This window comes from Sparus aurata, chromosome 7 (assembly GCF_900880675.1).
Source record: "Sparus aurata chromosome 7, fSpaAur1.1, whole genome shotgun sequence".
NCBI classification, from domain to species: domain Eukaryota; kingdom Metazoa; phylum Chordata; class Actinopteri; order Spariformes; family Sparidae; genus Sparus; species Sparus aurata.
This window is the reverse complement of record NC_044193.1, coordinates 23651053-23674932: the sequence shown is the minus strand read 5'-3', so window position 1 is coordinate 23674932 and position 23880 is coordinate 23651053. Positions and strand designations below refer to the sequence as shown.

The following is a 23880-nucleotide window of genomic DNA, read 5'->3' as shown; positions in this document are numbered from 1 at the left end:
GAACAGTAGAAACATTGATAGATGGATTGATAAAAAGATAATCATTAGGTGCTCGCCTTGTGTTTGTGTTATTTTTACATCACAACTGATCAGATCTGTAGATGATAAACACCCGTGCTGCCTACTGCAGTGTCATTTGACATGGGAATGAACACTGAAACTACCCTTTATCAACAAAAACCCAAATGTTAGTGGATGTTAGTGGGTTTTTTGTTCAGTGCCAAAGGGGTCAAATAAAAAAACTCTCTTCTGTAACAGTAGTTGTGTGATGTAATGATGACAATCTTTGACTAAAGAGCAATTCTTACTAATATTTGAAGCTAATGGAAAAAACTCAGACGTAAATAAAATCATAAAACTGGTTAGAACTGGTTAGAAGTACCATAAGTTAAAACTAGTCAATGTGTAAAACAGAAAAATCTGTACAATCAGGACACACTCTCTAATTACAGTTTATGTTAAGAAGAGATTTAAAAGATGATAGTGACTTAGCCCCTTATAGTTTTGTACTGAGTGTACTGGTGAATGCCTCCTCCCATTAGACCTGGATCACTGAGACTACAGCAAAGACAATCGAGGATCTCGCAGCGAACGTAACCTCAGGCTAACCCCCTCTCTAAACCACATGTTTTACCCCGGGATAAGTCAGGTCTGACGTGAGGGTTAAAGCCGAGAAGAGAAATGGAACCCTGCTGTGTAGAAAGGTTAACGATACCTCTGTGGTGCAAAAAACCCTGAGATGTAGTATCATGTGAAACAGTGCATCAGATGGGGTCATACACCATTCAGAAGCGGGGGTTGAAATGAAACCATGTTGATGAAAGCAAGTAGAGATGTTGCTTCAGCGTAAAAAGCTTTTTTGTTTCCAGATGTGTGAGGGTGTTGAGGATTTCCTCTAACGAATGAATTATAACTGAGGCAGACTGTTGATCCGTGCAGCTTTACACTGCTCACAAGCCTTTTTCATAACGGGCATTTTGACCTGTGATATTAGGAAAAGCACATGTGTCACTAATAAAATTAACAACTAACTCTGGTCTGATCATCAACTGATGTTTTGAAACCTTTCATATGAGCCCAATGCAGAAATGTAGTAATCTCTGTCTCGCACGTACTGTATCCAACTGCTTACTACACACAGTGAAATGTGATGGAGACTTGAAATTATTAACCACAGCTCCTAAACTACAATTTAATTGGAGTCTGCGGGTGAAGTAGATTTCAGCCTATAGTTTATGAGAAGTAATTAAAGGAAAAAGTTATATTAAGTGTGGAATAATTCCTCTGCTTCCCTAAGATATAAACCTATCCTTTTCCAGGGTGCCTCACTAAAGACTTGATCAAATGTACAGGGAAGTTACAGCACCATCCGTCCCCCACTGCTGCGAGGCTAAACTCAGCCCAAGCTCTGCGATCTGCACTCTTTTCTACTCGTAAGAATTTAAATACTTCTAACCTCTAGCGCTTACTTTCCTCTGAAACATGCAAAGCTTGCAGCGCTCGTGGGAATGTGCAACAGTCATTAACCCCGAAAACAAGAAAAAGACCTGAGTGGTACAAAGACAAGTTCCCGGTGGACAGTCAACCTTAAAGACAGAGATAACAATACACAGAAAGTGATGATATCTGATCGTTTTCAGTAAACCGAAGGAACTCAGAAGTGATGGAGAGAAACGCACATTATGCAGATTCCAGTGAGATATAATGGGGGGATATGCCTCGGAGAGCCGAGAGATGCAAAGAGGAGATGGGAGACCGAGACGGAGAGAGAGAGAGAGAGAGAGGGAGAGAGAGAGGGAGAAGCATGGATGCAGACTAAATTGGTTTGCGAGAAGATGAAAATGTGGCGGTGAGCTGTATTTTACTCCAAGAGAGGCTGAGAAACAGGAAGTTAACGGGAGGAAGAAACAGTAGAAATGCGCTAGGCAGAGGTGAGATTATTTTTGGGATGTGATGTGATAGGCGAGAAAAATGTGATCCAGCAGATGGGCAGATCACACTCACAGAGGAATCCAGCTCGAGCAAGACGGGTGATGCTGGTTTTTTAGGCTTTTTGAAGAAGGTGTGGATGAGTTTAAAGATGGAGAGAAATAAAAAAAAAACTACTGGAACAACAGTGAGGAACTGAGAAGGAGAGAGAGGAGGAGAAATTTAGTAGGTTGACATGAGACTGAACTTTTAGGCTCCGAGACTAAATGAGTTTGGTCAAGGAAACACAGGGAGAATGAAGAAGCAGGCAGACAGAGAGAACTGAGGAGTGAGTTTTAGTTTTGGGGGATGGAACGAAGGTGGGTAATGAATACAGAGCAAGGGGAGAGTAAATTATGTTTGGAAAGATAAATTGTAGAGTATAGAGGAGGTATGGGGGGGCATGACTCAGGGCGAGGAAAACTAGCCAGGACCTGGGGGAGGAGGGGAGAAATATATATGGAGTCACCACATATGGACGGGAAACTAATTGGACTGAGAAATTAGGCACTCAACTAACTGAATGACTAAGCGAGGCAGAACTGAGCGGAATGGAGGGCGGTCGGCGTTGGCATGTTCAAAACTAAGCTATCGGGTTTTAAAGGTTTTTAGTGAGTTCAACAGCTGCAAGTACATTAGATAACTATGTTAATCCCTCAGTGGGAGGCTAGTTTTCTCCCCCAGGTGCAGTGACAAACTAAAAATGGCAATCAGTATCAATCAGTAGAGTGCATAACTCTGCCAAGGCCCAGCCGCCCCCCTCTACTTATAGCATAATTTAAGATCACAAGATCTAGGATTGGTGGACCCTTTCCTAGACACCAGCCACTTCAATACACTTGATTTGTTTCAAGAAGATCGATTGATACGAAATGTTGAAAAATGCCCTCACAATCTCACAACGTTAATGAAAGTGAGGAGAAAAAAAACCTCCTGGATCCGTCCCTTTATCTGGATCATCAAAGTCCTCTCAGTAGTTTTTGACGATGTAAACACAACCTCTTTGACGATGGTAATAACAAAAGAGACGCAATTCCGACAGGTCACAGCAGACAAATATATGAAAGACACACAAGCTAGCAGACATTCATTCTTAACACTTCTGTTTACGAGCCTGCCTAGCTGCCGATTAAATTAACTATGTAACAGACCATGGACCAATAAAAACAAGCCATTCGTAATGAAAACACAAATGAGCAATTCATATAAAACAAAATAAAACCCTTAAAATGTGTGTGTGTCAAAAATACCGCCCAGAAAACAAGCAAGTACGACATGTCACTGTGAAGTTCCACAGCTGTGGATACAGAAAACCTTCTCAATCATTCGTAACCATCACAGGTCAATCAATACACCACAAAGAGAACTGAGCGATGGTTAGCGGTTCTTCCCTCTAAAACTTTTCCTAGTAATGAGGCTGACCCGTCATGGCAAACTAATCCTTCTGGTGGTGTTGCCGGGGGAGCTCGGCTTCAGAATCAGCACCATGGACAGCGGTAGCGACGCTCACAGCACATACTGCACCTGTTAAACTCCTCACACACACACACACACCACCAGAGAGCTGAGGCTCAACACTACACGTTCGTCGGGAGAGGAGGCACAGAAAGTTCCAGAGTACACCGATTTCAATTTAACGACACAACTGAAATCCATCCAGTCTGCAAACTCCCCAGCAGTCTGCGATAAAGCAGAAAAAATGTTCAGCTTGTTAGACGTATGCCCAGTGGCAGATGTGAGCCATGAAATCAGAGCTGATTATTAAGCTAATCTGAGCTAATTGTGTACTCATAAAACTACCAAATGAAGCCGAGAAAATTGATGTTGTGAAACTTTAAATTCTCTGTAAGACTAATGGTTTTATACAAGACAGATGCAGCAGGAATCTGTAATTTGCCACCCGCGATGACTTTCTGAGGCGGACATATTTACATTCTTTGTCTTTATTGTGTGTTTTTTAGACAACTGCAATAAATAAAATCTCTGAGCTGTAAAATGCTTAACCCAAGTCAGAATCAAGGACTAAATGAAGGAATTAATCAGCCTTCACAGAAAGCGTGTATCCTACACATGGCTTTAATGAAGAATTATGCACCTAATTACTGTAGAATTAATCACAACACGGTAGCAAATAAAATGACTACAGTACTTTGCTGTGTCGAGAACGGAGCCGTTTAAAGTTAGAACGTTTTTCGCAGGGGGGGGGGTAAAGGAAAGACAAATCAAAACTCCAATTAGTTTTGGATTGATAAGGCTTGGTTTGAAACTAGAAGAGAGAGAATGTCAGAGACAAGCTTTTGGGCGATAAGACAGTGACGGCATTTCAGGGAAAAAAAATAGATGAGTGAGGTCCTTTCAAAGGTTGAATAAGGATCACTTTTCAAACCGCGAAAAAAGGCAGGATGTGTTGTGTGAAGACATCACACGCGAGATATGAAGTCCGGGGGAACGCGGCATTTGAGACGGCGGACTGAAAGTGAGGGATGAGAGAGTGACGGGAGTGGAAGCAGTTTGAGGACAGAGGACGAGAGTTTTTTTCACGGGGCAAGATAAAACCAGACTGTTTGGGTGGGAGCCGGGGAGTGAAGGAGGGAGGGAGATAATGGTATAGGATGGATTCAGAAGCCTCGGCGACATCAATTTTAGAGGTCATTAATAGAACGGATGAGTTTGCAAGTGTGTGTGTTGTGTGTGCAAGAACGAGACCAAATTAGCTGAGGACAGGGTAACAGGGAAAAGGTGTGTGTCTAGGTGTGTGTGGGTAGGTAAAAGAGAGGTGGACTAAATTACTTTGGGGAAATTAAAAAACGGCAAAGTGTTGGTTGTGTGTGTGTGTGTGTGTGTGTGTGCTGGAGAGAGAAACAGGACACTTAAGGAGAATGAATTACCTTGCGGAGTGTGAAAGAAAAGAGCAATAAGTGGTCCAAACAGTCAGAGCGATGAAACTCGCTCAGTCTCTGGGATTGAGGTTTGGAACGAGCGCGTGAAGATAGAGGAAATGGAGGCATTCATAACAGACATGATTTGGAAATAGGCAAGTTGTATGAAAACACACACACACACACACACACACACACACACACACACACACACTGCAGGGGGACACGATTCGCTGAGTTTGGTGGGGATGAATGCATTAAACAGTGAGGGAGGAAGGACAGAGGAGACTAAATGAGTTTTGGGGGGAAATGAGTTGGAGAGGAAGCAAAGAAGAACATCTGCGAGTACCTCAGGCCCCTCTGTGGTGTTTATTGGAGATATTTGTGTCATGAGAAAAAAAAGATGAATTAAAGGGGTATTCCAGTATTTTTAAAGCTGGGCCCCATGTTTACATATTTTGGTGTGTGAATGACTGATATGTAACTAAAAGTTCATATATACGGGGTTGTCCCAGTACACTTACAACAGCCGCTATGCATGCTGCAATGGGGAAGCAACGTAGTCCTTGAGGGCAGCCTCGACTTTCCGTTAGTCTGCTGAAAGTGTTGTGTTTTTGCGCAGCTCAATCTCATTGTTGCATTGCAGACCTTTGTCTCAAATGTCTATGCCAGGGTCAGCATGGACTAAGATGCATAAAGGAAGTACAGTATACTTTTGCTCACCCTTATAGCAGTGATTGATACTTATGGACGACTTACTTGACATGTCTTTGATATTCAAAGAAATTAATTTTTTTTCCCATGTTATTGGTTGAGATTTATGCGCAAAGCGAATATCTGTTCTGGCTGAACGTTAGTCAGGAGGAGCTAGACAAGCTGAGGAAGAAAAGGGTGAAAAGTATTCAACGGCGGAAGTAACAAAAAAAGATTGCGTAGTAGAAGAGAAGGAATAGAACATGATACGGCAAAGGAATGAAGGGGTCGGAGGACAAAAATAATTAAATGGAAAGAGGAAGCTAAAGAGAATCGCGAATACACGTGGGAGGTGATGGTTATTGATACGTGGGATCCGATCGTTTGAAAGAAGGAGGCCGAGGCAGATGAAAGTAAGAAATGGGGGATAAGGCGCGTGAAGAAATGAGAAGCACAGAGCAGATTGGAGAAAGAGGCAGGAGATTGAAAAAGGGAAAGAGAGGCTTTGCGGCTGATAGAAACTTGTATGGAAGGGAAATACAGTGAAAATGAAACAGAAACGGGTGTATAGGAAGGAAACTAACGGAGAGAACAGTGGGAGGAAGGGGGGAAGGAGGAGGAGGAGGAGGAAGAGGAGGAACATTTTAGAGAGATCTCAAACAATAAGAACATTACGAAGAGCCACCTCGAAAAATGTAAGAAAGAGCAAAAGGGATACCAACATGATGCAGAAATAAAAGAAAGACGCTGCAGGGAGAAGAAGTTAAGTCAATGAAGGAAGAGGAGGAGAGACTGGGAGGATGTATAGAAAGTTCGATCAAAGTTAATAAGTAACTTACAAAGAGATATGCGTTCACTGAATCAGGTGGTTCCGGATTTGCCCTCGTTAGTGCACTTAAAGCTGTAGAATTGGATTTATTTCTGGAATACAGCTCACTTCAGTTTCAGTTTGTGCATTAGAAGTCTTCGTAAGATGACACCCAGATACAAATCTCAGAGCTGCTCGGTAAACGGTAGATGGACAACTAATAAGACTGCATGACGGCAACCGTGATTATTTTTACTGAGACACGAGGACAGCGTGTGAATCGCAGACGGAAAAACTTGCAATCAAACTCGATTAAATGACACATCTTGGATAACGCGACCCTGAGCGTGATCCGTGGGCCACTTTCACCCGATGACATCATCACTACAGATGTCTCGAAGCTCTGATTTTCAGCTTCAGGAGACTGCAGTCTACTGACTCTGGGTAAAGAGCAATATGGGACTATATATATGACTGTATCTCTCCAGAGCTCCGACTCTGTAGTACCCTTGAAGGCGCCCTTTTGGTTGAGGAGGTGTGCAAGGAAAAAAAGAGCTCCAGAAAAAGGGGGACCCACAGAGGCAAGACAGGAGGGAAGCAACTGGGAGTGTATTGGCCTCCAGGGATGTACCATGTGTTGAGGTGGGAGGAGGGGGGGCCGCGATGGGGTGGGAGGTAGGGCGGAGCAAACTAAGATGCCGGGGGGTTGGTTGAATAATACCGGCTTTGATGAATAAAACATCTGCGTGAATGAAGGGGTGGTGTGAATGCATTAAGCCAGGCACAGAGGAAGAAGAGAGGAAGAGAAGAAAAGAGAAAATGGCAAGATGCAGAAAGAGATGAAGCGAGGAACGAGAGAGGAACGGTGGAGGGAGTGTTTTATATATAGAGATGTGAGGTGGAGGGAAGATAGAGAAAGAAGGAAGCAACATGGAGCTGGAGGAGGAGGAGGAGGAGGAGAAGGGGAGGCAGGAGAGGAAGTGAATGCAAATAGTTCTCAGTTTTTAAACAATAAAGGCAAAGATGCAAGTGGAGAGGAGTCAGAAGTTTTCAAAGATGAAATGTATTTTCAAGTTTGTGCGCTGTTAATAGCCTGGTGTGTGGTTTGGATTGTGTGTGTGTGTGTGTGTGTGTAGGTGGACGTGCATGTCTGCGGATCTTTTGGAGGTGAAATTTAGATTCTCTACTCCGGCAATTTTGAAACTTGACCGAAAACGTTTAAGCATTTGCAGCAAAATGAACTTAAGAATCACGTAAGCGGCTTTTTTAGTGCTGCAGCTGTTTGAAGCGGAGCTAATTTAAGCGACCGCTGTCGGGTACACTGCTGAAATGATGAGCTGATGGGTTGAGAGGAAAATTAATCTGTGGTTTTAAGAAACATTTACTTCACCGAAATGATCACTTTGCCCAGCTTGTCCAGTGTGACGATTTGCCGCTTTTCTGTGTCACATATGGTCGTGAGTTGAAGTTTTGACTTTGTGGACAATCCGACACTTTGTAGAATAAACAATTACACAGCTCGCTGAAAAAAAAAATTTGATAAAGTGGCGAGAAATGAAAAGGATTAATTACAATTAAATAGATAAGGAATACTTGTTACTTTCCACCAGTTGGATGCACGAACGATGAGCTCATGTGTGTTTGTGTGTGGGCGTGTGACCTCCTTTGTTCGGCTGTGTCGGTGCCTTGAGCGCACTCCTGTGTGTCTGGTGGGTGTGTTGCGTTTCATCTGCGTGCGCGTCAATGAAGTGCTTGGGCGTGTTTGTGTGTGTCAGACACTCGCCGTTTGTGTAGTCATCTCCTGAACATGTGAGTCTGAACGCTGAGCAGAATGAGGAATTGCACACTGAAAGCAGCTTGTTTGTCCAGCGTTAAATGTGTGCATGTGTGTGTTTTGCCTAACACTGATGATCAGAGCAAGTGCCTCAGTGAGGTTGACGCCTTCGGACCGTCTGGGCAAAATCCTGGAAAAAAGTCCTGCCGTTGAGTCCGTCTGACATCACGTCTGCACTACCTCCTCTAATTAGTGTGAGTGTGTTTGTGTGTGTGCTGAGGATTTTTTGTCTGCAGTTCCTATTTTGAATGCCGTGTGTGTGTGTTTTTTTTTTGTGTCCTCCATCCTCAATTTATTTCCTGCCAGGCTCTCAACCTGTGCGCAACTGGGTGTGCATAATGGACCAGCATTTGTTTTTGTAGGGAGGTGTGTGTGTGTGTGTGTGTGTGTGTGTGTGTTTAGGTCTCGCCACACGCATAATTCATGAGTATTAATGTCTATTTATTTATTTTAATATTAATGAGAGGGTCTGTACGGATGAATGGGTGCAACAGACAAAGACAGGGAAATTGTGCTGTGTTAGGGAGTGTGTGTGTGTGAGAGAGAGAGCGAATGTGTGTGTGTGTGTGTGTGTGTATGTGTGTGTGTGTGGTTGCCAATTTAGTTGCTTCCCTGTTGTGTGCACTTACATAGAAGTATATGTGCAATGTAAGAGGGGACAGCGGATGAGAGAAAGCTAAGCCAGGACAGACAGATGTGATAATTTCAATGTCCTCGGGCTTTTTGTTAGCTGAGCTCTGTGTGTGTGTGTGTGTGTGTGTGTGTATGTGTGTGTTTCCTCAGGGTGATCTGGTGGTGTGAGAGAGTGCATTTGTTAGCCAATAACTGACAGATCCCAGCTGCCTGGTGGCACGAGTAGTGATGTGGAGAAAAGGAGTAACGCTGAAATTAGCTTTGAGATGAAAGGAGAGAGGAGCAGATTACTGTAATGGAACGGGGAGATCGTTGGCTGGAGGTGAGGTAAGCAAGGGCGTAGAGTTCAGTATGAAAGCTTGACAAATAAAATTGATCGAGCACAAAAAAAACGAGGCATTAAGCAAAGTGAAGAGGGACACATGCATGAGTGCAGAGAGTGTGACAAAAGCTTCGTTTGCTCGCTTTAAAGTTGAGCACGGAGGATGGAGGGATGAAGGTAAGGACACATGGTGGAGTTGAAGTTTACACCAATGACTGTTGTAAAAGCTCTAAACGTTCACAGCTGAATACATCATACTGTTTGTGTTGTATGTGTCACAGACAGTCAGCATCAGTGTGTATCAAACATGGTGTGTGTGTGTGTGTGTGTGTGTGTGTGCGCTATTACAGCCTTTCCCCCTCAGCCCGTCTGTGTGGGTATGACTTGTGCATTTGTGTGTGCTCGTGACTTGCCCTCGGGTGTGTGTGTCGCGGCTGTGTTTGGACTGTGTGTGAGAGTGTGTCCGTGTCTTGTGTGTGTCAGATGATATTTGTGTCCAAAAGATCATGAGGATAGGTGAAGGCTTCTATCGACTTACAACCGGAGGACATCATCTTTGTGTGTGCGTGCGTGCGTGCTTGCGTGTGTGTGTGTGGCTGGCTCTGCCAGTGGGTACTTTGGCATGTAAAAGCAGAGCGAACAATGTGCCAACAGAAACAGCTACATGATAAAACCCGACAGCCTTTAGGGCAGGGGAAATGATCTGTGTGTGTGTGTGTGTGTGTGTGTGTGTGTGTGTGTGTGTGTGTGTGTGTGGAAAGAGAGATAGAGAGAGGAGGGAATATGAAAGAGACTGTTTTTTAGAGATTGAATGTTTGAGAAAGAAAAAAAAAAATGTGTGTTGCATCCATTATTTATGTGTATGAATTTTGGTTAGTTTTTTTTCATTATCATTGTGTGTGTGTGTGTGTGTGTGTGAATGCGTAGCCGTCAGCAGGTTCTAAAGTGGGTCCTTAAGGAGACATCTGTCTTAAGGCTAGTTTCAAACCCCGTCTGCTCTGTTTACATGGAGGCCACTGGGTGTGGGTGTTTTTTTTGCGCGCAGCTGCTAAGTGTCAGACAATGTGTGTGTCCAATTCTGCTCAGGGAAAGGTGAAACCCAAAAAGAAAGGGCTAGCGTCTACTCCTACATACCTTTTTTTTTATGTGGGTGATTGTGTAGATGTGTATTTGTATGTGTGTGTTTTGCGTGGGTGTCTGTGCCTCCAGAGACTCTTCAGACCGGCGCTTGTTTGACTGGCAGCCAAATCTGTGTTTATTCTCGTCTGCTGATTTGTTTCTGTTGTTTTTTTTTTTTCCACACTTCTAAAGCAACACAAATCGCAGGCGGTTGGAAAATACAACCCCCCCCCCCGTCCTTTTTTCCTCTGCATACACACTCTTCTAAATACTGTACACTGAGCTGACCGTTCATCTGAGGGGTGATGAGGGTTTTGTCCTTTGTAACAGCTGCTCTTACGCCTGCTCCTCAGGTATCAGCACCCCGCTGCTTCCACCATCTAATCAAGTACTAATTTGCATCTAAAGTGGCGAAAGCGGTTTGCTGTCTGACAGGGAAGGAAACAAGCAGCACTCTGTCAAGCTGTTGACATCGAAAAAGAACCACCGCTTTATAGATGGAGGGGGGGGGCAATTTCAAGACACTCGCGTGAAGTGTACGTCTTGGAAGCCAGAAAGCTCTCAAGTGACACAACCTTTTGTTAACGAGGCCCCTAAAGCAACCGCAGCGGTGATTAGAAACCAATCAGCTGATTGCAGTTATGATGGTACAACTTGTGTGTCTGATATAGGTGAAAAGATGTGGTCAACTTCTATGATGTTTGTATGTAGACCCTGATCATTCTCCCGCTGTTAACACATGAGATCTGCTAATTGCGAGAAGGCCATCTTAACACCGACGGAGTGTCGCTCAGAGAACTTGCTCCGGGGTAGTATAAACAGTTTATTCCGCACCGATGCATATTCAACATCCATTTCTTCTAGTACATCATTTAACATTTAGTATGTCATGCTCATAGACAATGAGTAAAATATTAATATCATGACAATATTTTTTTCTCAACCGTCATTTGCATTCAGCGTGTATAAACCGCAGGATCTTGACTGGAATTTAAAGTAACGCTCCGCTGAGTTGGACAACGTTCGGCTGCGCAGCGTGTGTTTGTTTTGACGGACTTGCCATTGAGCTCAGTGAGGACGGCGCTGATTAAATGTTTTTTTCAGTGTTGTTGCTAATCCTCCTGAGATTCAGAAGAGGTTGTCAATAATCAATTCTTTTTTGTTTTAACCTCCCCAGGTGACCGATGTGAGTTTGACCGGCGGCAGGGCAGGTGTGTGCCAGGCGTGTGTCGCAATGGAGGAACGTGTCGGGAGCTTTCAGGCGGAGGTTTCCGATGCGAGTGTCCTGTGGGAGGCTACGAGCGTCCATACTGCACCGTCACGGCCCGCTCCTTCCCACCGAAGTCCTTTGTCATGTTCCGGGGCCTCAGACAGAGGTTCCACTTGTCCATCTCGTTAACGTGAGTAGTTTGGAGGACGAAATTTCTGTATGTGACCTTACAAATGTCACTTTCTGTTTTAGATTTTTTGCTGTTTTCTCCCTTTGTTCCGTTCTTCCTTCCTTTCTTTTCGCCTCCGCCTCTCGTCATCCAGCTGCACTCAGACACTGATCCATAACCACCGCTCTTTGATTCTCAGTTCTCTTCCTCTTAAGGAGTCTCTCTCCTCTTCGCTTTAATCTATTTATTTCATCTCCCTCTCTGAGATCGATCCTATTATTCATGGCTTCTCTCCGTGCTGCCTCCACTTCCCTCTCCAGTGAGAGGTGCGGATTCTCCTCTCTCTTCTCTTTCATCCATCAATTTACAGGTTCCAGTAACATCTCCTTTGCTTGCTCTCCTTCCACTTTCCCTTCTTATCTTACCAACTTATAAGTTGAATATCTAACTTATTCAGTCTCGCCTGTTTCTGCAGAGGCTCAAAAGCCAAATTCTGAATCTATTGTGACCCTATGCTCTGACTGTGATAAAGGATCAGAACTCTTTATTTTTCAAGCAAAAGTAGTCTCTACATCCCCAACTTAGACAAAAATATGCTAGTCTGAGTTGCATCAAAGTTCAAATGATATAATGCAGTTTTTCCTTTTATAAAGCACCATTGAAAAGTTGTTTTGATGCTCAAAATATGGCTTGTTCTCAGACCTTTTACCAAGGCTTTAAAGCTTTAAAGTGTCTTTTGAAGCTGAAGTTTTATACCTGAGTTAAAAAATCTTTCTGGAAAGAGGAGGTCGTCATACATGCTACCTGTAGAGACTTGTGAATGAGATCAGATTTGCATTCGTTTTCTTGCACGCAGTCTTTTAAACTTTGCTTGGAGCACTACTTAGCAGCCACAGCCTTGAAGCCCGTGTTGTTGACTTTTAGATGATGATGCTGTCGCAGTATCTCACTGCAGAGGTCGGTGATCGTCTCCTTGCTTCAGGTCCTTTGTCTCGCTAACCCACCGCCATCGTTTCCCTGCCGCTCCTTCATCTCTTGACACACAGAGTGGTCATCTACGAGGGATCTGAAGTGGACCTTAAGAGTGGTCAGGCAGAGGGGTTATGGGATGGTTGCCATGGGTGATGTCGCCTAATGATAGTTGCTAGGGTGACATTGCCCATGGGGTTGTTGCTAGGCTGAGTGGCCACCACGGAGCGGTTGCTATGAGACGCTGCGGTCATGGTATTCTTGACAAATGAGTTTGTGTGTGTTGTCGGTGTGTAAGGGCTCCACGTGATTTGTTTCATTGATTTGTCTCCTATGTGGGCATATGTTTGGAGCAATGGTGCTAACTGTGAAAGGGGCTCTGTGTAACAGTTTCTAGCTATTTAAACATACTAATCACTTTTTTATAGGCAGTGTATGAGTGGATTAGACCCTGACAGGAAATGTAAGACCCTCCCCATCACTCTCAGTTGCCTTTACCAGCTGGTGGACCATGTGTTTAAGTTGTTTCATGCTACTGGACTGTGGATTTCCTTGTAAATGACGCGGGTTGGATTTTCCGTGACAGTCCCAATGATGTGACTTCGTGTAGTTATCGAGTTCCCCTTCTCAGCGGCTCTCTCTGCTCCGCTTACAGAGCGCAACAGAAGGTAGCGTTAGATGAAAAAATGGAGTACACTAACATTAAGTAATGACTGGCCTCCAGCACAACACAGACGTTCCGCAGAGCCCCTTTTAAGATTCAGACTGCTGGAAAATCAGGGCGAGGAATGTCCAAAATAAACAGGAATGAAAATTCTCTGTAAACATTTGGTGCATATCGGCACGTAGATGTAAATAGAATAGAGTTGAATAGATTGGCCTCAAAGCGACGGTCACCTGATCCAGCCATGGACTGGACTGGTATCAGTATGGGATCAGTGCAGTGTGGTCTTCTTCAGACCTGCTCTGCTTCACATTCAACCAAACACATTGACATCTGGGAGCTTCAGCCCCCCGCTGCACTCAAATTTTCTCGAGGGCACCATGTGAGAAGACTTTGCCTTACGAGACAGCGAAACCTTGATCTGATGCCTGCTGTTGCTTGCTAAAGTTACTTTCTTGTCATCTGATATGTCCAACTGTAGATACACAGTACCCTGGCTGACTGTAAGCCCCCTTCCCCTGACGCCAGTGTTTTATTTAGCATCCTGTTTGCTGCCAGCTGCACTCCTTGGCCTGATTTTCACATCAGGGCCAAACAGGACTTAATCATTATTCATGTCGCTCACTTTCTCCCAGAGCATTTGAATTCTCCACTGCAAAAAATGTTCCCTTTTTATCTGTCACCCAAAAGCTGCTTCAGAAGTTTTGTCGTTGAAACTCCGCCTGAGAAAGTGTGATGGATAATATGGCTCTGTGGTTTTGGGCTGTGACAGTATAGATATGAGCTTGCTGCAAAGTAATAATGCATGCACAGCTGCAGTCAGTCAGGGGGGCCGCAGCTACGTCTGAAGTTGTCATTGGCTGCCGAGCTTTATTACTTTCCAGACAAACGGTTACCTTGTATTAAAGGAGAACTTCGGTCGATTTAAACATGCAGCTTCATTGCTCAAGCTACCCTTGACTTGCCAGTACTGAAGACGCGAACACATTTGGTCAAACCATTACAGAGCTCCGTGAATGGAGATTTAGCGTTTACAGCTAACAGCATGGGGTCAGAACTTTACACTGGGTTTTAAGCGTCTTAACATGCTCCACATCTCACACCAAAAGTTATGCAACATCAGCAGACACCTTAGCACACAGCACTGTAGGGTGTATGACTCAAACTGAATAAAAAAGTAGTTAAAATAGTGTGTTTGTGCAAGGAGCTACTTACCTGTTTGTTGACATCCGTGTCTTCTGGTAGCTAGACCAAACTAGTCAATCCGTCGAGCGTGCACTTACTCCCTCACTGGCGGAGACGGAAACGTAATCCAGCATTTTCGTGTTTATGTTCATAATGTGCATGTCCATGTTACAGCCTGTCATGAGCCATGAGCCTTACAATAGCCTGTTAAGCCTGTTAAGTGCACACTCAACGGATATACTAGTTTGGTCTAGCTCCCGGAACACACGGATGTCAACAAACAGGTATGTGGCTCCTTGCACAAACACACTGTTTTAACTACTTTTTTATTCAGTTTGAGTCATACACGCTACAGTGCTGTGTTGTAAGGTGTCTGCTGATATTGCATAACTTTTGGTGTGAGAAGTGGAGCATGTTAAGATGCTTAAAACACAGTGTAAAGTTCAGACCCCATGCTGTTAGCTGTCTATGCTAAGTCTCCATTCACGGAGCTCTGTAATGGTTGGACCAAATGTGTTCGCGTCTTTGGTACTGGCAAGTCAAGGGTAGCTTGAGCAATGAAGCTGCATGTTTAAATCGACCAAAGTTCTCCTTTAAATAGACTGCATGTGTTTTTAGTTTTCTCAAATGCAGTTCTTTGGTCCCAACTAATGAATTTCCCAAACAATAAGCAAATTAACAAGAACAGACGCACCAAACATATGCTTCTTTGACTTTATTGACGCCCTCAGCCTCGCTTGCATCTTCGCTTCACAAGACTCACAGCCTCTGGCAAAAGCTCGGGTTACATTATTTTTCAGCTATTTCTGGTGCCCTGGAAGAGATTACATCTGCATAATACGAGATAGGACGCCACGGTGCTGTTGGAGCTACAACAGAGCCATGCAAACAAGACACGTGTGGTATTGAATAACCCTGTGTATATTTCAGACGACAGCAACATTCTCAGATAACAGGGGTATAGAGTTGCCACGATGGACATGGTGATATCACTAAATTCGGGAGCTTCTTACACAAACGGGTACCTGGGTCATCTGTATGAGCCACTGAGGGGCGTGGCGTGAGCCTTCTGACCGATCAGTAAGACCGAGTTGAAATATTTTTCTTTGAAAGACTTGAATTTCAAGCCAACAGTTAATGAAGCAACAAGAACACATTTAGTTTCAAAACCATTTTTTAAACTGGATGTTTTTTTGCAGTGGGGCTCTTTCCTGCCTCTTGATGCCAGAAGAGAAGATTTGTCATCTGTGCAGTAGTATCAAATAAACTAACAGCGCTTTTGATCAGGCTGTGTTAACACGGCAGCTTTGGCCTCGGCACGTCCCCCTGGCCTCGCCGTGAAAAGTAAGACTATTGTACGAGCAGCTGGAGGGTGTGGAAGGCTGCAGCAATATGGTTTATTAACTGTGCTGCAGTTTGAATATGATTCGTTCTTCAAAGCCTGTATTAGGAAGCCTGTTACGCCATGTGAGATGAGTTATTGTAAGACTCGCTGTATCGGGGTCAAATGTTGCATCAACCGAGCCGGAGTCAAGATTCTCATCTGGAAATGTATGAATGTGTTGCTTCATTTATTTCCACCTTATATTTTCAGTATACAAAATAGAAGAATATGCAGTAGAAATACAATAATAATACCATTAATGCATACTGTATATTCATCAAAAACTAATTACCCACATGGGTTTGTGTGTGTGTGTGTGTGTTTGTGTGTATTTTTTAGTTTTGCCACCCTGGAGAGCAGTGGACTTCTCTTTTACAATGGACGCTTCAATGAGAAACACGACTTCATCGCCTTGGAGATCCAAGAAGGACAAGTGGTGCTCAAATATTCCACAGGTACTTTATCTATATATATATATATTTATGTGTGATTTGGGATGGTGCGTTATAGCATTCCTGTATTTATGAGGACCATGTGTTGCCACGAGGAAAAAAAGGATATGGTTCAGTTCTCAAAGCATCTCTATCCTTTATTTAGGGTGTAGGATTAGAAATGGGATTAGACCAGGATGCAGATTATAATTAGACACGTAGTGGGGAGGGATTAGACGACATTAGGGGTCAGACGAGCAGTAAATCGCGGTCGAAATCGGTGCTGTGAGAAAATCTCGCAATCCCTCACTGCGATGGGAGGTTTATGCTGTGAGACTAGAAACTGAAGGATGTCAGATAAAGAATGACATTAGAATAATCATAATAAAATAAAAAAGGCTTGGTAAAAACAAATAAAAAGTAAACAAAAAACAAATTTTTATTACCTGCCTGTGATTTGACACAAACTCGATCCGTCTCGCTGCAGGTGAATCGTCTACTCAGGTGAGTCCGTACCTGCCGGGCGGCGTGAGCGATGGCGACTGGCATACTGTTCACATCCACTACTACAACAAGGTGGGTTCACACACCTCTGTTTGTGAGTTCTAACCGTTAGGATATCTGACTTACTTTGGATCTTTCATTCTGAGTCTCTGATGTCTGTTTGATGACTTCTCCTTTGAAGCTTCACATTATTTGTTCCGTACTTCTGATGCGTCGGCAGAATAGTTTTCTCTGCCGGCGAGGCACTGTGAATCGAGCCGAGGGGGGTTTGTGTGTTCACACTGTTATGTGGGCGTTTGCCCGTCACCATTTCATTCATGCATATTCGTGGCGCATCTCCTTTAATTTTCTTCATGTTCTCTCATTCTCCTCAGCCAGCTACACGCTATGTGAGTATGAGTGTGTGTCTGGGTGCACATACACTTCCTTGTCTGTCTCCGTTTCGTTCTTTTACTCCTTCTGTTCGTCAGTTTGTCCTTCGTTCACCAGCAGACAGTAAGTCAGGAGTGAATGTGTTATCTGCTCTTACTCCATTATTTTCCAACCCATATCCAGTTCCTGTGGTTTCTTGTCTTACTAACTCAAATTTCCCCCTTTCCTTTCTAACATGATGTGCGAGTAGCAGTGTAGACTCTGAATATAGTCTGGTGTGTTGGAACCGTTATTTTTCTGGCATGTCTTGTGTCATTTTTGATTGTTTGGACTCTGTTTTCAATCCTGTGTGTGTGTTTGTGTGTGATTGTTCAGCCGAGGCGCAGTATGAGCGGCGAGGCCCAGGGTCCGTCAGATGAGAAGATTGCCGTTGTGAGCGTCGACGATTGCGACACGGCCCTGTCGCTCCGCTTTGGTACACAGCTCGGAAATTACAGCTGCGCCGCGCAGGGCAAGCAAACCAGCAGCAAGAAGTGAGTTTATCCTTCTTTCAGCTTTGTGTTTTTTTGTTTTTTTCTATATCGACACCAGTATTTTCTATGAAGGACTCCAACACATCATAAAAATATCATAAAAACACCACATTGCTTTGGAAATGTCAGACGTCAAATATGACCTGCGGCATGAACATTGATCCTGGCTCTAACAAGCAGCTTTGCATTGACTAACTTCAGTCACGACAATCTGAAAACAACCACAGACTCTGCTGCAAGTGAATTAAAAGAGTTTACCATTCCTTCATAGATAGTTGCACTGGTCACCTACATGTACAGTATATCACATTATTATGTAAAATGTTACATGCATGCATACTTCTTGCATTAAGACTATCTTAACATAACCTATCAATACTTCCAAGGAAATGCTTCACTGTAATCCGCTTGGCCCTGGCACCATGTAATGTAGCACAGACTTCTGAGTCATCGCTATTCATAGGACAGTTCATCGTGGAATTGATTCTATAGTTTCATGTCTGACATTTTCAATTAGCTAATGAAATAACTGACTTCAAAAACGGTAAATGTAAAAAACACATCGAGCTAAATCTCCAAAGTATATTTGTTCATAAGACTCTGGATCTGAGCTGTTGGGTGGCGTTGACACAGGATGAGCCAACGTCTTCGCAGAGACAACTTTCATTAAACTCTATCTGTAACTGTTTGGAGGCTTCATACATAATCAAAGGCGGTTTTTCACTAAGTAGATACAAAACCAATAAAGCTAGTCAGTGTGTGCAGCAGCACACTGTCCATCTGGCAGCCTTCTGTATGTAGGACGCTAGATTACAGGCATAAAAAGACTCTTACTCATACTGTTGAGCGAGCAGTGGTAGGACTGTTACACTGAGAAACATTGGCTTTGATTAGAATGCCTGGCTACGAGCTGATTACAAAAAAGGTCGGAACTAACTTCTACATTAGACGGCTTCCACATTTGCAAACACTTGAGGATGTGCACACAGCTTTGGACTGTAAAACGTAGTTAATGAGTGTCATTGTGTTTATAAACAGACTTTTTAGCGTTTCAAAATTCCACAATCTTTTTAAACAAGTTATCTGCTTTGTCGTATCATTATGGAGTAAATGTTGGTGGCACAATATAATAGATATAGAATAGAGACATACTTTTATACCTTTATTTTAAAGTGTTGATAACTGAATTAGTATATATTAGTAACCTTCTCTGTCTTGGAAGACATGTTTCCCATCAACCTCTGGTGTTGATCCCACACTGATCTCACAGCCATTTTCTGCCCACGGTCCCTAAAATGACATGTAAATGACTTGTCATTGCACAACACGTTATGCACGATGGCGGTGTGTTTGTTCACAGTTTTAAATGATTAGCTTCGCAGATTTAGCTTTCTTTGACACGGCGTGGTCTGAAAAAGACTGGTAAGCATATCATTGTTTTAAAATGTAAAAGTAACACAGATTTAAGTAAAATCCTGCTAAAGGTCTGGCTGAAGTTTCTGTTGGAAAGGATTTTTAGGGAATGTCAAATCAGGGTAGCGAGAAGACTGTAGGAGAAATCTCTGGAGACCGGAGGCTCAAATGAGGCTCGACTGTTTGACATCTTCATGCTCCTTCGCGTCCGTCTGTATCCCTCTGATTGGTCCTGTTTCTTGTCGGCTCACTCTGCCTCTTGTTAATGTTCATTTCTTTACATTACTCTTTGCTTCTCTCTCTCTCTCTCTCGCTCTCTCTCTCTGCCACTCTATCTCGGCCTCTCTCGCCCGCTGAAACTGACAGTTATAAATCCACTTTGTTGCTTTTAAGCCTTTGACTTTGTCAAAGTTTACTATGTTTCTACGTGTGTTTGTGTGTACCAACAAAATCTCTGCATGTACACCAACAAGTGCATAACACACACACACACACACTTGTATATGCACACATTGAGTGAAAAAGCTGCCTGTCATGGTGTTGATGTCTGGTCTCACCCTGTAAGCTGTAATCACGTTGGCTGTGTTCTGTCAGCGCTAAGTGTGGCTGTGAGACGGAGAAGACGGATCAAAGAGGGAGGCCAAAGACTAACGCTTCAATACGCTCTTACTCCCTTCCTTCTCCGTCTCTCCATTAGCAGCTCGCCCTCCTCTTGTACCAGTCTTGACATCCACTTCTAATGACGCTCTCAGTTGGCGTTTGCCGCAACTCGCACTTAATCTCGTGTTGGTTCGACTCCGGCTCCTTTTGTCTCTCTGCCTTCCTTTCGATTCATATTCCGCTGGCGTTTATTGCCTCGGCAAAGTGACGCGCATTGCTAAATCGACCTAAAAAGGAAAAAAAACAAAAAACAACTCGCACGGGAGGAAAAAAAAACACAAAACGCTTTAAAAATGACAACACAACTGTTTGTGTCATCTCATTTCTTTCTCACTCAGGAGACATAACTGTTATTTTGCCGTCCCCTACGCCCTCTGCCTCGCATTCTTCCTGTTTCTTTCCCTCCACCCATCATCCATCTCTCTTGTCATCTGCCGTTACCTCCCCTCTCTCTCGATATTTGCTGTAACTCACATCTAATCTCTTGTTTGTTCATCTTCCTCCCCTGGCTGCCTCCACGTTTCCCTTTTTTTCCGCCGATGTTTTTTCCGTCTCCTCTTTATTCCTGCAACTCTGCTATTTGTTGATTCCTCTAACATCTTCCTCCTTTCATTGCTAGCTCCTGTCTCCCTTCTCCCTCTGCCTTGTCATCAACCTTTACCTCTTCTCTCCTGATACTCGCTGTTCCTCATATTTACTCTCCTGTTTGTTCATCTGCCACTCCGTCTGTCTTCTCTTCCCTCTCATCTTCTCAATTTCTCTCTTCCCCTGTTGTTGCCACTTTTACCCTCAACAACATCATCGGGATCATCTCGTTTCTCCCGAACATCCCCTGATTATTTCCGATTCCTGTTTCTTTTTGACGTCTACCTCTGATGACACATTTAATCTCTGCGTTTGTTTAATCCCGTTGAGTCTCTCATACCCTCGTTCTTGTGTTTTCCCTTTCTTAATATCCCTCTCCTCCCTCCTTGACAGATAATCCTCCACCTTATTTACTCCTCGTCCTCTTTCTCTCCTCCTCTATCAGGTCTCTGGACCTGACTGGTCCACTGTTTCTGGGCGGGGTCCCCAACGTACCCGACAATTTTCCGTTCGGCGCCAGGGAGTTTATCGGCTGCATGAAGGAGCTGCACATCGACAACAAGCCACTGGACTTGGCTGGATTCATCGCTAACAATGGAACACTACCTGGTCAGCACACCTAACCATATGTCCCGCCCTAAAAACACACATTCATGGTGTCCACAAATGTCGTTTGACTGTAGAATTTTAAAATGAACTGAGACAAATCATTGTAATCAAAGAAGCATCTCTTCACATGTTGTGTGCCATAAACCACAGATGTCTCCAAATGCTGTAGCAAAAAATAATTATTCACCATATAGGCTATTAGGGACTAACATTCTAATTAAGTTGTTTTCTAGTGAGTTTTAATGGAAATGACCCATGAAAGGTTTTAAAAATAAGCATCAATATCCCATCTTTGTATATTGTTTTGCAGTCTTGGGCTCATCAATGTAATAATTCAAGTATGAATACTATTTTAATAATGTTTAATGTAACTAACAATTATTCACATTGGTAATTAAAGATATATGTCTTTTACTTGATGTGTTGCGATACATTTTATTCATCATGGTGATACATTTTTTAAAACGTAATTAATGTGTAACTGTCTCTGTTTCTTCCACTAGGCTGCAGCGCCAAGCTCACGTTCTGTAAGTCCAACCCGTGTCAGAACGGAGGAACCTGCAGGGTGAGCTGGGAGACTTTCTCGTGCGACTGTCCCATCGGATACGGAGGGAAGGACTGCAGCCACGGTGAGGCTTCATTTTGTTGTCCTGTGCTCAGACGAGCTGCTTTCAGAACAAATGGCAACCTTTAGGAATGTCATATTTATGGTGCCATTTTCGTAGAATTATCGGAAACAAGTGAGACCGTGGCTGAGATAATTGGCAATTTGTGCCTGGTGCCTGTGGCCATGTTTCTTAGAAATGCAGCAAAACAACTCCTTTAGTGGCCTTTGTTGGTCAGCAGTAATTATATGAAGGCCTCATTAATTAGTGAATAATTCACTAATTAGAATGCTTTGGGTAAAACCATTGAACTAGTTCTTTGTTATTAACATGCTGGTTAAATGGCCGTTTTAATGGGCTGTTTCATAGTTTAAAACCTTGGTTGCTGAGATTCAGAAGTGCTTTGTCAATCATACCTTCAGAATAATGCTCAGACTGCACGTCAGCACTTTTCCAGCTCTAATTCCACATTTTGTGCAGAGCCACGACAGCTGGAGGCTCTTAGAGTGTGAGTAAAGTGAGTATATAAGAGGAATGCATGTTCATGGATGGATGGATGGACTGATGTCTGAGTGAGTGACTGTGGTAAAGCTGTTGACCAAAGGAAAGAGGGGAAATAGATGACTCACTTTCACTTGGAATCACTTACTGGAAACTGCAGTGCAACACACTTCAACACTGGATATCCGGCTTCAGTCGTGTATGTAACTGGACCTAGATAAACTCTGTGTGAGTCCCCACGTGTAAATGGACCTTCTGTGGCCCAGGTGGACACTGGATAACAGTTTGACTCTTGTATTTACTGACATGTCTTGATTGCGAGCACTGATGGTTAACCTTTTAAGAAAAACCTTGTTTTGCGGAAGGCACTTGTGGGTCCTGATAAAATCATTAAATAATGATTTGTTGGCCTATACTCCATAGTCGACAGTGGAGAGAAAAGAGGGAATGATGGGGGAGAGAGATTGGGAGTGACATGCAACCAACGCAGTGCAACACAGTGCTGTATCCTTTGTAATGGTTAACATCCAGGCCGTGTAGTTAATAGTTTGACATAAACCACTGCCTAGCACCCATTCTTGTTTTAGCAAGATCAACATCATTAGCATGGATAGTGATAGCTTAGATGTTAGCATGGGTAGCGATAGCAGCCACTCTAACATGAGGTGGGTATTGGGGAGCTGCAGAGTTTATACTCGGCGGAACAATAACCTGCACTGTATGTTTACAGAGACTAAACTTCACTGCTGAATGTTCCCTCCGCCGATCAACAACATGTCTGCTTTAAGCGCAGCCATCGTCGCTCTCTCTCTTGCTACATACTGCCTAATTCCTTAAAGGAGGCACGCTACTCTTGTAACACTTTTATACACTTAAGCCAATGGCTGGCGTTTTGGGAGGCTTGCCTTCTCATTGTGCCTATGAAAGCTTGGAGGCTGATGTATGAATCGCAGATGTAATTTAGTCATGAATCACTGTTCCATTTTTAGCAACGGCCTTCATCATTACAGTCAGCTGTGCGGCTCAATACCATTATCACGAAATGAAATGTCATAAAAATGTCACAATACACTGGAGTGGAGCTTTAATCAGTAGGCCAACAGTGCAGTATAAAAAATATTTATCCCTTTTATGCTTAAAAACATGCTCTCCCTCTCACCTTCCGCCTCAGCGATGCCACACCCCCATCGCTTCCTGGGTAACAGCGCCCTCTGGTGGGACCTGAAGAACGACGTGACCATCTCCACGCCGTGGTACCTCGGCCTGGTGTTCAGGACCAGAGTGCGAGAGGGGACGTTGCTACAGGCTCAGGCCGGCCAGTACACCAGCCTACTCTTTCAGGTGCGCACACACACGTTAATGAACAGCAACGCAACGCATTTGTGTTATATATTAGCAAGGCAGACCATGGCTGAGACAGTCGTCTCCCATCGGGGGCTATGGTATTTTAAAAGACCGTGTTTCCCGTCAACCTGTTGATTCCTGCTTCAAAGAAGCACCCCCACTCCTTCCTTGACTGGTGGCTTTTCTTTCTGGCTCTGCTGGCGTGGATAAACATAGCAGTCTTTATCCTCTTCTGTATTTCCTTTCACCTGTCTCTCAGCATTGCCAGAGGCTCAGAAAGCTTTAACTGCTATTATGCTAAAATGTAAATGGAAACACCTTCTTCCTCTTTTGTAACATAAACAATCTGATGTTGTGCTTTAAATCAGTTCTGCATATTCTGAGCCAGAGCTCACCAGGTATCACAAGGCTTGAATAATAAGTGGGCTGCTAAATGTGTTACCTTGTGTTACCTTGAATATGAGAATTATACTCCCTTCTCATGGT

General features: G+C 43.6%; 1 protein-coding gene across 5 annotated transcripts in view; it reads left to right on the top strand.

The window, feature by feature from the left end:
- Nucleotides 1-23880, top strand: part of celsr3 (cadherin, EGF LAG seven-pass G-type receptor 3) — a 106081-nt gene that overhangs the window by 33349 nt on the left and 48852 nt on the right. For 4 of the 5 annotated variants that reach the window (XM_030423386.1, XM_030423385.1, XM_030423387.1 and 1 more), the window contains exons 4-11: nucleotides 11434-11656; nucleotides 16177-16292; nucleotides 16756-16844; nucleotides 17147-17161; nucleotides 17520-17677; nucleotides 20781-20944; nucleotides 21448-21573; nucleotides 23222-23391. In XM_030423386.1, coding sequence (XP_030279246.1) covers nucleotides 11434-11656; nucleotides 16177-16292; nucleotides 16756-16844; nucleotides 17147-17161; nucleotides 17520-17677; nucleotides 20781-20944; nucleotides 21448-21573; nucleotides 23222-23391 — 1061 coding nt within the window. The remainder of the gene's footprint in view (nucleotides 1-11433; nucleotides 11657-16176; nucleotides 16293-16755; nucleotides 16845-17146; nucleotides 17162-17519; nucleotides 17678-20780; nucleotides 20945-21447; nucleotides 21574-23221; nucleotides 23392-23880) is intronic. The other variant, XM_030423384.1, reaches the window with a different exon arrangement.